General features: G+C 49.8%; 1 protein-coding gene across 1 annotated transcript in view; it reads left to right on the top strand.

The window, feature by feature from the left end:
• RCSD1 (RCSD domain containing 1) overlaps window positions 1-13,158 on the top strand; it is a 69,373-nt gene extending 56,215 nt beyond the window's left edge. The window contains exons 8-10 of the mRNA XM_060078705.1: window positions 3,482-3,685; window positions 6,406-7,044; window positions 12,979-13,158. Of these exons, the coding sequence (XP_059934688.1) occupies window positions 3,482-3,685; window positions 6,406-7,044; window positions 12,979-13,011 (876 nt within the window). The 3' untranslated portion in view covers window positions 13,012-13,158. The remainder of the gene's footprint in view (window positions 1-3,481; window positions 3,686-6,405; window positions 7,045-12,978) is intronic.
• Window positions 13,159-13,561: the final 403 nt, after the last annotated feature.

Genomic DNA, 13,561 nt, shown 5'->3' with positions numbered 1-13,561 from the left:
CTCCAGGAATAGCCAAGTCCTTTCCATGGCCTGAATGCAAGCCACAAACAGTTTCAGCTTTACACAGGGCTGAAATTCAGGTGCTAGTCATTATACCACTACAGCCAAGTTCATTGTTTGGAAAGCATTCCATCCTACCTCGCCACCTTATACACCCAGAGCCCTCACCACTGTGCCCACAGTGGGGCTGGCTTTCCCGGGAGTGTAAATGAAGTATATGACACTGCATTTGATCTCACAATCTTGTTGGGGAGACAAGGTTTTCACACATGATACAATAAAAGACATATAGGAGAGTAAACCCCGGATATCTAAATTGTGGGTAACTATCTGACTCCTACTGCTCTAGACCAGGACTTTTTTTTTTTTTTTTTTTTTTTTCTTGCGGTACGCGGGCCTCTCACTGTTGTGGCCTCTCCCGTTGCGGAGCACAGGCTCCGGACGTGCAGGCTCAGCGGCCATGGCTCACGGGCCCAGCCGCTCCACGGCATGTGGGATCTTCCCGGACCGGGACACGAACCCGTGTCCCCTGCATCGGCAGGCGGACTCTCAACCACTGCACCACCAGGGAAGCCCTAGACCAGGACTTTTTACCTCTGTGTTATTTGGGCTGGTAAATTTTGTTGCAGGGGCTGCCTTGTACACTGCAAGATGCTTTAGCAGCATCCTTGGTCCCTATCCACTAGATGCCAGGAGCACTCTTCAGTAAACTGTGACAAAGAAAAATGTCCCTAGGCGTTGCCAAATGTCTCCTGGAGACAAAATCATCCCCCTGCCCCCTACCCCCGCTGAGAACCACTGCGGTAAAATTTTAGAGCACGAAGACAGTCAAGTGGGCAGGAGTAATTAACAAATGCTTTAGGAAATACTTATTTCCTGAGTCAGTTCTTAAGAATAGTGGCTGGGGGCCTCCCTGGTGGCGCAAGTGGTTGGGAGTCCGCCTGCCGATGCAGGGGATACGGGTTCGTGCCCCGGTCTGGGAGGATCCCATATGCCGCGGAGCGGCTGGGCCCGTGAGCCATGGCCGCTGAGCCTGCGCGTCCGGAGCCTGTGCTCCGCAACGGGGGAGGCCACAACAGTGAGAGGCCCGCATACCGAAAAAAAAAAAAAAAAAAAAGAATAGTGGCTGGAAAGGAGGGAGGAAGGTACTCCTGGTGTGGGAACAGCATGAGCTAAAGCACAGAGGAGGGACAGGCATGATATATCTGGGTGGGGCCTGTAGAAGATGCTCCAGCTTTCACCGCATCTCTGTGCATCCACCTAGGAGAACAACAAGGCTCTCCTGCACTAGATCCTCCCCTCTGGGTCCAACTAATAAAATTGGCTCGTCTACCTTGTTCTGAAGCCATTATTAGGGGTGTGTCAAGACAAGGAGCCACAGCCTCTGCAGTTCCCAGCTATGTGAGAGACCAGGGATTTGGCCCCAGCCTGATTTGGGGTTAAGGGAAGCATCTCTGGTTTGGGTTATGAGCCTACCTCATGGTGAGGGGGGAGTCTCCCCTGAAGTTTAATTCATACTGAGAAGCCCTGATCCCACCCCAGCTGCAGGGAGGGAGTGGGCTGCCCATCTGCTGTAGGAGGCTGCAAGGCTCCCATATACATAACAGGGGTCTCTCAGAAGGGACCCCAGAACTCAGACATTCCCTCCTAGCAGCCATCCAAAGGGTGTAGCCAAGAACCCCTACCTCTGTCTCCCGGCAGCCTACCACAGACCTCATCTAAGTGCCAGAAGTTAGTTTGCAAGTGCTGTGTACCCTGCAGTCTTGGTCTTATTCCCCTTTCTAGTCATTAATAGGCCTCTTTGGGAAGCATCGCAACCTGAGAATGAGGTTTTAATCTCTAATGGTTTAATCTCATGAAGAATGTCAGCGACAGTATATAATTTGGCCAAATCCCATAGGAACCTTACTTTGTTGGAAATACGTGGGGAAAGAACTAAGAAGTGCATCATCAGCTTCATTTTGCTTCTAAGTATTCTATTGGATGAGTTAGGAACTATGATTTTTCTTCACTAGAATAGTCCATAATTCAAAGTTCAAGTTTTCCGCTGGCTAGAAAGACCCATTTTATTTGCAAGCAGTCTTACAGAGGGAATGTCCCAGCTTGACCCTGAGAGGGCAGGAAGACCTCCTTTAATGCCCACTTAATATCCCCTCTGCCCTGAAGCCCTCTGAGCCATCCTAGCACACCATCTCCCACAGCCTCTGTGGTCCAAACCTGTCCCTTTGTACCTGCAACATGCTGCTTTTAGACAGGGCGTGGGCTCACACTGTTGCTATTTAACTTTTATATTTTTAATTGGATAATGACACAATCTTGTCCATATTATAAATTCTTTCTTAAAATCACAATTTAAATACTAACATCGTCCTAAAAATGTGCAATGTTCTATACTGTGCAAGTCCTAAAGTACATGTCGGAGTTCTCCAAAGTGACAGAGCCTCGTCTGGCAGGAGGGTGGCACCGAGGGGAGTCTGGAGGGAAAGGGTGTGAGTCGGGTAGTGGCAGGAGAGAGTAAGGGCACCAGATCATAAAAGACTCTAAAGGTCAGGCTCAGTCGATGGGACAAATAAAGACTCTGAGACACCGAAAGGCTACTGGACTCGCCGTAGGTCACACAGCTATTAAGTGAAAGAGGCAACATCTGGAGTTGGGTGTGTCTGCGTGGAGAGCATCATCTGCCCCTCAAGCCTGGTCCCTTCCCTTGGAGGCCTTGCTGCTGGCTCTCCTGCTCTGAAGGATGCAACTGCACAGTGATTTGGAAACGCAGAGGTCAGAGCAGGAGGAGCAAGAGCCCCTAGGTGGCGCTAGAGGACCCACGGCACTCACGTCCAGTCCCTCCGTAGACATCTGCACCACCACCTTCTCCGAGGCAGTCGGATAGATCAGGCACCACCGCCTCCTCCCCCACCAAACTCATGACTCCCTCAGGCCTCGGTTACCTTCGGGTAACCCCTCCCCTTTGCTTGCCCTCAAGGTTCATTTTGATCTGGTTGCACCTGCACAGCGATGCTGCAAGTAGGGTCACACACTGGCATCTGCTCCGCTGGCTCCCCCCTGGAAAGGCATGGTGGCCTGCTGTGCCCACCACTGTGGTCTACCGAGAGAGACCCTGTACTTGGAGACTGAGGGACAAACAGACCTGGCTTGAATCCCAGGGCAGATTCCTTAAACACTTTGCTAATTTGTGCCATGAGAACAAAACTGAACATGTAGGGTGGTTGTAGATAGGAAAACTGCACATGCCCAGCAAAGAGTAGGCATCCAGTAAGCGGTAACTGCTCTTGACTCTGATGAGAAAGACGGGAAAGGGTGCTGACAGCGTGAGATCCTGGTGCCTGCAGGTGCTGGCAGTTGCTATTCTGGCCTCTCTGTCTATAAATCGGGACTGTTCCAATGCATTTTTGCTGGATCAAATCAGTGCTTCCTGGGCATTATGGAATGCAGCCTGGGTTTGAAATTCCTCATCTTTTCTCTACAGGCCAATTTAGTCTTTGATCCAGCGGCCCTGCTGCCTGGGGCCTCACCCAAGAGTCCCGGACTCAAGGCCATGGTGTCACCATTTCACAGCCCGCCTTCTACCCCCAGCAGCCCTGGCGTGTGGTCTCGGGCCAGCGAGCCAGAGGAGGTGCCCGTCAGCTTTGACCAGCCTCCTGAAGGCACTCATCTGCCCTCTTACAATAAGGTAATATCTGGATCCTAAGTACTGTGGTGTGTCTGTGGAAATGCGGACATTGGGCAATCCTGAATCACCTCTACCCTGTTGTCCTGGAGAAAGAAGGACACTTCTGAGCTGTGGTAAGATGTGGGGTTTTTTTGTTTGTTTTGCGGTACGCGGGCCTCTCACCGTTGTGGCCTCTCCCATTGCGGAGCACAGGCTCCAGACGTGCAGGCTCAGCGGCCATGGCTCACAGGCCTAGCCGCTCCGCGGCATGTGGAATCTTCCCGGACCAGGGCACGAACCCGTGTCCCCTGCATCGGCAGGCGGACTCTCAAGCATTGCGTCACCAGGGAAGCCCAAGATGTGATTTTTAACAAAGGAAATTTCTCCTCTTCCTGGCAAGTGATCCCTGAGCTAAGATCACCCTCTACCTCGCCTGCCTCTCTCATCCGCTTTCCCTATATTTGTGCCACTCACCTGAAAGACAGATGCAGGGGATGGAGTGCTCCATCCTTTGTGGAGAGAGGGGCAGGAATTCAGAACTGATCCCAGCTGCACAGAGAGTTATGTCAAAAGCTGAAAACAAAAGCTAAAGACCTGATCAGCGACTCAGCAGAAGGGAGGGCAAGGTCCCTAGGTTGTCCTGTCCTGCCTTGATATGAATACTCCTAAGTGTCCCAGGATGGGTTCAAATCATTCTTACTGCATCTTGCCCCAGTTGAAGAATGTCCAAATCGTTCCCTTTGCAAAAAGATGTATGGCAGCACTCGTTTCTGTAGATACTGCCCTAATACTTGTGTGTGTGATTTCATCAGATCCCTGCCCTACTAGGAAGAGGTAAGAATCAAGAGAATCAGAGGTACATACAGTCCAATACACTCCAAGCAGGTACCCAGCAAATCTGGACCAGAGCCATGCAGGGGGTAAGAATTAAAGGGCTCTTTTCTATTTTTTGGTTGGACCGCGGGCATGTGGGATCTTACTTTCCCGACCAGGGATCGAACCCGCACCCCCAGGCAGTGCAAGTGCAGAGTCTTAACCACTTGACCACCAGGGAAGTCCCTTAGTTAGAGGGCTCTGATGGCAGGAAAAGTTAAACGAATGTGACCTTAGAATTAAGGATGGAGAGAGCAGGATCTTCTGGTCCCTTCCAGAGGATCCATCTAGGAAAGAGGTCAAATGTGTCGAAACAGGTAGGGCCCAAGGAAACAAAGTGGTGGCAAGGAGGTGATGGGGTAGGCTTGAGCCTGCTGGCTGGGCACAGAGTGGAGATCCTTCAGCGCAGGGCAATGGAGAGACCCCCGACAGCAGAGAGGAACCCAGGAGAGAGCCCTGTCTTCTCACAGGATGTCAGTGGGATGTAGAGGCAGGGGGGGAGGCTCTGCCACCTGATCACAGTACTGGGGGCTTTAGTCTGTGACTGCAGTAAGGGAGCAGGCAGGAGTATTTCTGAACCCTGCTGCCCATTAGGCTGGGGCCTTGAGAGCCTGCAGGGCTAGCCTCACCGTGGTCTCAGGAAAGTTCCTGGGAAGCCCTTTTAAAACCAAGTATTCAGGGCTTCCCTGATAGTGCAGTGGTTGAGAGTCTGCCTGCCAGGGCAGGGAAGGGCAGAGAACAGGGCTTCCCTGATGGTGCAGTGGTTGAGAATCCGCCTGCTAGTGCAGGGGACTATAGGTTCGATCCCTGGTCTGGGAAGATCCCACATGCCGCAGAGCAACTAAGCCTGTGCGTCACAACTACTAAAGCCTGTGCGCCTAGAGCCCTGCTCCTCAGCAAGAGAAGCCACTAAATAAATTTATTTTTTTAAAAAAAGTATTCATTCCAAACTTCTGAGACAACTAGGATTGACAAATACCAAAATGCAAATCAGTGAGAAAATAAGATTTAATTTGCACATAAATTTTTAAAGATACATCACTTGAGTAAAGTCGGACACCCACTGTAAACACACCCATTGAACTTCTGACAAAGTCCAGTGGACCCAGGTGAGGCCTGGTTCTGAGATTCACACACTTCCCAGAGAGAAAATGGTTTTCAGGCAGCTCTGCTGGGTGTTTCTAAGGTGTGGCTTCTGCTAGAGTTGGACCTCGCTGGAGAAAGCAAAGGATTCTGGCTGCTCAGCTCTCCCGGGGTTAGCCAGCTTTGGGGGATGGGGCAGGGGGGGAAAGGAGGAAGTTGATCACCAGCTGTCCAGCTCCACACCCGTGAGGTCACAGTACCAGCCACCCACAGACCCCCAACCCTCTTTTCTGTTGGGTTCACCTTTGTCAAAGTAGAATCTTCAAAATGTTAAAACATGACTCTGATACAAAATAGAGAGAGATTTTGTTCAACTTGTTAATTTAGGAGGGACCCTGTAAGATGGTAAAGCTCATTCAAAGAACTGGTTATTTATAAGCAATTAAAAAAGACAAATGTTAGAATAAAATTGCTAAGTTAGACACTGAACTGATTGTTATTTTACAGGCCAGTAAAATCTTAGGTTATCTTTTTTACTGGATAGACAGCATTTTCATCTTCACACACACAGAAAAGAATCTGCAGGTTACCGTGTAATACCACAGCCCCATAGGGCTCTAACCTATAATAAATAGCAAGCAATGGTATATCCTCCTAGAAAATCAAATGATCCTCAGGTGGGCTTGTGAAGCTGTGAGTGTGAGACTGACATTGAAAGAACATGCGCCCTCCCTTTTTGGCCTTTTTCACAGGTGTAGATCATTTTCCTTAACACTTTCTTGCAGGTGCGGACAAGGGGCTCCATAAAAAGGCGCCCTCCCTCCAGGCGATTCCGAAGGTCCCAGTCGGAGGACTGTGCGGACCTGGGGGGGCTCAGGGCCGAGGAGTCCTCCCAGGAGAATGGTGCCAAGGAAGAGAATGGGGACGAGGTGTTCCCAGCCAGGAGCAAGACCCCAGGATCCCCTCCTCTGAGGAGGACGCCCAGCAGGACAGAGAAGCAGGAGGAGAAAGGCAGGGCCTTGAGGGTAGCCCAGCAGCACGAAAAGGCCGTGGGGAGCTCCGAGGAGGGGGCCAGCCGGCGTCCAGCCCGAGCCTCCAGCCCAGAGGCAGAGGACGGGGGTGGGAGCCCCAGGGAGGAGAAACCGGTTGAAAAGCAGATGGAAGAGCCTACGGAGGTGAAGGAAAGGGCGGCCAGCGAAGAGGAGGAGCCTGGACAAAGGAGCCGAGACACAAAAGGGCTGGAGGAGGGAGCTGTGGGGGAGGAGACCCCCCAAAACCCCCCTGGAGGAGGGGAGGGCGACCACAGTCCCGAGCAGGCAGCTGGCAAGGAAAAGCAAGATGAGGGGACCATCCTCGAGCCAGGCTGTGACCCTGGCACTGGTCATGCCCAGCCGGACACTAGCACTGAGGTCCCCAAGACGGAGGTAGGTGACCTGGCTTGTCCCCCCGACCCGGACAGGGCAGGGCCAGCGCATCCTACGTCCAATGCCCTGTTCCTTACATCCATCACCAATCAGCTGGGTGTGCAGTAACACAGGGACTGGATTGAGACGGGCTGTCACTGATGGGGAGGGGACAAAAGGACCAGAAAGGGAAGCATGTCCTATGCTCTCTGCTTCTCGCTGCCTCGGGGTTCTGGCGCCCTTCTGGATGTGACTGAGGCCCACACACCGAGGCCTGCAGATGCAGCGTCCTGGACTGGGCTCGCTGCTGTGGGGCGTTCTGAGAGGAAAAGGGGGTGCTCCTTTCCATACAGAACTCACAGTAATAGTGCATGAGACCAGCAGCTCCTTGGGGTGCAGTAAAGAAGGCAGAACACGGCAATGGACAGGGCTTCTCCTAGGGAAGCTTTTTCTTTCTTTTTTTTTTTTTTTTTTTGGCGTACGCGGGCCTCTCACTGTTGTGGCCTCTCCCGTTACGGAGCACAGGCTCCGGACGCGCAGGCTCAGCGGCCATGGCTAACGGGCCCAGCCGCTCCGCTGCGTGTAGGATCTTCCCAGACCGGGGCATGAACCCGTGTCCCCTGAATCGGCAGGCAGACTCTCAACCACTGCGCCACCAGGGAAGCCTTAGGGAAGCCCTGGGGAAGCTTTAAAGGAGGCTTTATGTTCCATCCGTCCACACACTGGTGTTAGACACCTAGAGCGCATGTTGGTTGTCGGCAATCCTCGGTGTTCCCTGGTTTGTAGACTCATCACTCCAACCTTTGCCTCTATCTTCACATGGTCTTTCCCTGTGTGTGTGTGTGTCTCAAATCTCCCTGTCCTTTCTCTTATAAGGACACCCGTCATTGGATGTGGACCCACCCTAAGTCCAGAATGATCTCATCTTAAGATCCTTAATTACATCTACAATGATGTTCTTTCCAAATAAGGTCACATTCACAGGTACTGGGGGTTAGGATTGGACATATCTTTGCAGGAGGACACAACCCATGGCACTTCTGCTCCCCCTTGTCCCAGAGCACTCAAAACACAGATTCCAAACCCTCTGTGAGGCCCTGCATGGGGGGCCCCTGGCCAGCTCTCCCTGACTCTCCCCCATACTGTGCCCCAACCGTGGTGATGTTTTTTGGTTTTGTTTTGTTTTTTATGTGGTTAATATCTAGATCCTTGAAGTGACTTGGTGAAGTAATTTATAAGCCCCAAATTGGTTGAACAGACTCAGAACCTGTAGCTTTCCAAAATGCCATCTGAGAGATGTTGTTTAGGACCGCCCCCAAATCACATAGGGCTGGCATGTGTACATCCTTCCAGCCTTTCTTCTTTGTGGTTGTATTTTTATACTCCAGATTGATAGTGTTCAGGATCTAAACGTGTTGCTTTCGAATGTTCATTAAGCTTTCTTTCATATAGTAATACTTTAAAAAATTGGGGGAATGTCCTGGTGGTCCAGTGGTTAGGACTTGGAGCTTTCATTGCTGTGGGCCCGGGTCCCATCCCTGGTCGGGGAACTAAGATCACACAGCCGCGCAGCATGGCCCCCAAAATATAAAAATTTTTAAAACTTTTAAAAATTTGGATTTTTAAATTTTCAAGACACCATTTTCATTTTTTGTTTTATTACTTAAATGCAAGGTGCTACCTCCTTACAAGAGCTTAACAGCATATAATTTCTCATTTAATTGCACATGTCAGATCCTCACTATGTGCAGAACACTGTACTAGCTGTAGTGTGTGTGTGTGTGTTTGCAACAAACATGAACACACATCCACTCCCAAGGAGATTTTAATTAAAGAATATTATAAAATTCTTGAAAAAATTCTTGAGGATTTAATATATTAAATTCTTTAATATACAAGGGTAAAGATGGGTATGTGTTTGAGGTGCCAAATAAACAGCAAAAAGACTTGCTTGAAAATATGTCTTTTGGGGCCTCCCTGGTGGCGCAAGTGGTTGAGAGTCCGCCTGCCTATGCAGGGGATACGGGTTCGTGCCCCGGTCTGGGAGGATCCCATATGCCGCGGAGCGGCTGGGCCCGTGAGCCATGGCCGCTGAGCCTGTGCGTCCGGAGCCTGCGCGTCCGGAGCCTGTGCTCCGCAACGGGGGAGGCCACAACAGTGAGAGGCCCGCATACCGCAAAAAAAAAAAAAAAAAAAAAAGAAAAGAAAATATGTCTTTTGCAGAAATTGTACCTCCAAACTTTCCATTTTTCCCTTGAATCATACTAATAATAATTTGCTACTCACTGGGGCTTTTCAGTTTATTTACTTTTCATGAGGAATTGACAAAGTTTGATAAGGTGAACAAAAGGTCTGGTCTCTAGATTCCTGTTGTGGTTTTAAAATGGAAGCAGGCAGACAGAGCATAGCCTTTCTCCTATTTTGCCTAGTTAATATCAATTCATAAATTAATGACTTAAGTACTAATGTGTTAGAGTCATTTTCCAACTGACCTATATCTAAAATTACTGGTAAAATTGTCTAGAATAATTTTTATTCCATAGTGCATTGAATACAGTCTTTTTTGTGTGTGTGTGTGGTACGCGGACCTCTCACTGTTGTGGCCTCTCCCATTGCGGAGCACAGGCTCCGGACGCGCAGGCTCCGCAGCCATGGCTCACAGGCCTAGCCGCTCCGCGGCATGTGAGATCTTCCCAGACCGGGGCACGAACCTGCATCCCCTGCAACGGCAGGCGGACTCTCAACCACTGCGCCACCAGGGAAGCCCCTGAATACAATCTTTTAAAGATTCTAGCCACATAGAAGTATGGAGAATGAAAACTTTTATTGAAGTATAGTTGTTACAATGTGTTAATTTCTGCTGTACAGCAAAGTGACTCAGTTATACATATATATATTCTTTGTCATCTTCTTTTCCATTATGGTTTATCACAGGATATTGAGTATAGTTCCCTGTGCTATACAATAGGACCTTGTTTATCTGTCCTATATATAATAGTTTGTGTCTACTAATCCCAAACTCCCAATCCTTCCCTCCTCCAACTCCCCTTGGCAACCACAAGCCTCTTCTCTATGTCTGTGACTTTGTTTCTGTTTCATAGATATGTTCATTTGTGTCATATTTTAGATTCCACATATAAGTGATATATGAGAATGAATTTTGAATCTCTACCCTCATCTCCCTCTTTGCGCCTCTCTCCTTAGTAGGCATAATCACCATATATAATTCAGTGTTCATATTTTCAGTCCTATTTGGGTTTGAAGGACTGAGCTGCAGTTATTTTGGACAAAGATGTATTTTTTTTAATTGCTAAATATATTTATCCCTTCCTCTTGACAGTCTGACACTGAGCATATTCCTCTTGTTGTAGTTTATCTGATCAATCTACTTCTACCAATCAAAGAACAAGATGGGGATTAAATCGGGGGCCGGAAGCTGTCTCTTTAGTGGTGTGTGCTGCCTCTGTGAAATCCAGGAAGGACCTTGGACAGGCTTGGCGTGCTGGGGAAGCCCGTGACACAAGGGGCCCACTTCACAGTTGTCCTCACTGGGGAACCCTTTGGCGGTACGCGGGCCTCTCACTGTTGTGGCCTCTCCCGTTGCGGAGCACAGGCTCCGGATGCGCAGGCTCAGCGGCCATGGCTCACGGGCCCAGCCGCTCCGCGGCATGTGGGATCTTCCCGGACCGGGGCACAAACCCGTGTCCCATGCATCGGCAGGCGGACTCCCAACCACTGCGCCACCAGGGAAGCCCTTGGTTCTAACTTTGACCAGGCTTGAAAAGACCAAAAGAGGATTGGAAGCAGTGCCCTTCCCAGATTAAATAAATTATGCAGATGTACAGAGGTGCTTTGTGAAGCAGTTTATTCTGATGAGTAGAGCTGGTGTCCTTGTGTCAACATGGAGCTCTGTGACCTTGGACAACTCCTGTCCCTTCTTGGAGCTTGGGTTTCTTCCTCTGCAAAACCAGGGGGTTGGACTAAGGTTGTCCAAGTTTTGCCACCTTCCTCCGCTTGCGTTTCTACCTCAGTCCCTCCCTTAGCCTCTGAACTACCCTCCACTGAGATCCCATGTCCCTGCCCCGCAGGCTCCCTCCGTGGCCAGTCACTTAACGAGCTGTCCTTCCGCATGTCTTGTTGTTGTTGTTGTCCTGCACCTTAATCTCCCTCTCACCATCGACCTGCTCTATCTTTCTGTATTAATCCCCAAAGCTAAGTCACTCTCACACCCACCTTCTCTGCCAAGACTTGTGAGTGTCATTGGTGGAATTCACGAAACCATGCTGCCTGGATCTCTTATAAACTCTTACCAACCCAGCTGAACCGTATCCAACCTCACTGCTGCCTGGACACCCTCCCACTGCTTCTCTATCATCCTGTTTTCATCCCCGTTCATCCAGCTCACTGCCTACCTCTTCCTCTCCTGCTCTGCAGATGACCTCACCTCCTTCCTGTTTACCTAAAGGGAAGACCAGCCTGTTTGCCACTTGCTCATACCCTCCAAGAGTCTCTTCCTCCTGCACATCTGAAGAGAGGCCCCTTCTCCTTGATAAGACAACCCCCCCTTGTCTGCTGTGTCTACCATTTTCTGGACTTTTCTACAAGATATTTGTGGAGCATGTGTGTGCATTTTAAGTGAAGCGTTACACTAAGATTTTCCCTTCTGTTACTCTTCTCTATTTCCAGCTCCTCACTCGCTCGCCCCTTTCTGCCTACAAACCTGTTTGGATCTCTCTAATCCTAAAGAAAAATTTCTCGACTCTGCTCTCTACCCCCCACTCCACCCCCAGTTCCTCTTTCTCCCCTGTGATCTCGCTCTTATCAATGACTTTTTTTTTTTTTTTTTTTTTTTTTTGCGGTACGCGGGCCTCTCACTGCTGTGGCCTCTCCCGTTGCGGAGCACAGGCTCCGGATGCGCAGGCTCAGTGGCCATGGCTCACGGGCCCAGCCGCTCCGTGGCATGTGGGATCTTTCCGGATCGGGGCATGAACCCGTGTCCCCTGCATCGGCAGGCGGACTCTCAACCACTGCGCCACCAGGGAAGCCCCCTTAATCAATGACTTTTGAAGCTCGCACACGCCCTCCCGGCCACCAAAGACCGGTCATGTCTCCGTTCTTGTCATCCTCACCGCTCTGAAACAGCTGATGCCGGCAACCTGCCCTAAAAACCACCTCCTTCCTTTAACCGCTGTTTAGCTGGGCTTCCCTGGCCCCCTCTCTGCCTCTTAGGGTGTTGTCACCACACCCTGACCTTGGCCCCCACTCCCAGGCTTCATCTCCTTTTGTCGGTGACTCCTACACCTGGTCTTCACCATTACCTGCTGGCCCCTCCTGACTGCTTAGCACCAGCCCGGCTCTCACCACGGTCCCAACCACACATCCACAGGCCCCCCAGTCCCTCACGCTCCGTATCTCCAAAACCAAACTGCTGCTCGCTTTGTTTCTTCACTTACATTCAATCGAAACCTGAAATTCCGTTGTTAGCCTCACGCATTTCTGCTCATGAGGTACTTCTCTTCTTTCTCTTTGATTCTTGAGCAGTGTTTCAGGATGATGAAATTAATGGGGATGAGTGAGGAAGTAAGAAGCTAGGGCAAGGAGGACATGGGAAGCCATGCATCAAGGAATAGGCAGTGTCCTCGTTGAGGGCTCAAGCTCCGGTCCCGGGGTTTAAATCCTGACTCCACCACTTACTAGCTGTGTGACCTAGGGGAAGTCACTTGACCTCTCTGTGCCTTAATTACCCCACCTATAAAACAGAGCTAATAGAACTACCAAACTCATATTGCTTTCGTGAGGAATAAATGAGTTGATGCACGTGAAAAACTATGTCAGGCCCATAGCATTATTATCACTATTACCACTATTACCCGACATAGCATCCCCAAGGAGACAGGCTGAGTGTCCAGATTTCCTACTTTCCTCCTAATTTATTCCTTCCTCCTCTGCTCACAGGATAATACCCCTGTCCAGGACACTAAAATGTGAAGAAGATCTCTTTGTGCCTAGTGATGAAGTTGCTGGAGCCGTGTCCTTGAAGTAGCAGCAATGATTGTAGCAGCAGCAAAGGAAGCCATCGCAGAAACAGGATGGGCTGAGGGTCTGGAGTCAGCCTGAGGACACAGGGTGAAATTTCCCGACCTCCACACCATCGTAGACAGAGATTGGATCTGAGGGCAGCAGACTTTTATCAACTTGATAAAAGTTGTGTCACTTGATGGACTTGGTTTAAAAAAAAAGTATTTAAAACAATTTACTATGGTGACAACTCCCCAGGGATACTGGTCAAACTGTGGGGCCCATATACTGTCCACACCCACCTAACCCTATAGCTGACCTCAGAACTGGACTGGGATCTACCTAATCAGATTGTGTTTGTGTAAGGTGATAGCCTTTTTATTGTTCTTAAGTTTTCATGATTCTCAAGTGTAAGTAAAAACTCATTTCAAGTAGCTAGAAACAAAGTAGTATCACTGGAAATATAAATCCTGTAAGTTACAGAAGACCTTAAATTGTATGGAGACCCTGAGACAACCTT

This window comes from Mesoplodon densirostris, chromosome 2 (genome assembly GCF_025265405.1).
Source record: "Mesoplodon densirostris isolate mMesDen1 chromosome 2, mMesDen1 primary haplotype, whole genome shotgun sequence".
Classification (NCBI taxonomy): domain Eukaryota; kingdom Metazoa; phylum Chordata; class Mammalia; order Artiodactyla; family Ziphiidae; genus Mesoplodon; species Mesoplodon densirostris.
The sequence above is the reverse complement of the archived record's forward strand: the minus strand, read 5'-3'. Positions and strand labels throughout refer to the sequence as shown.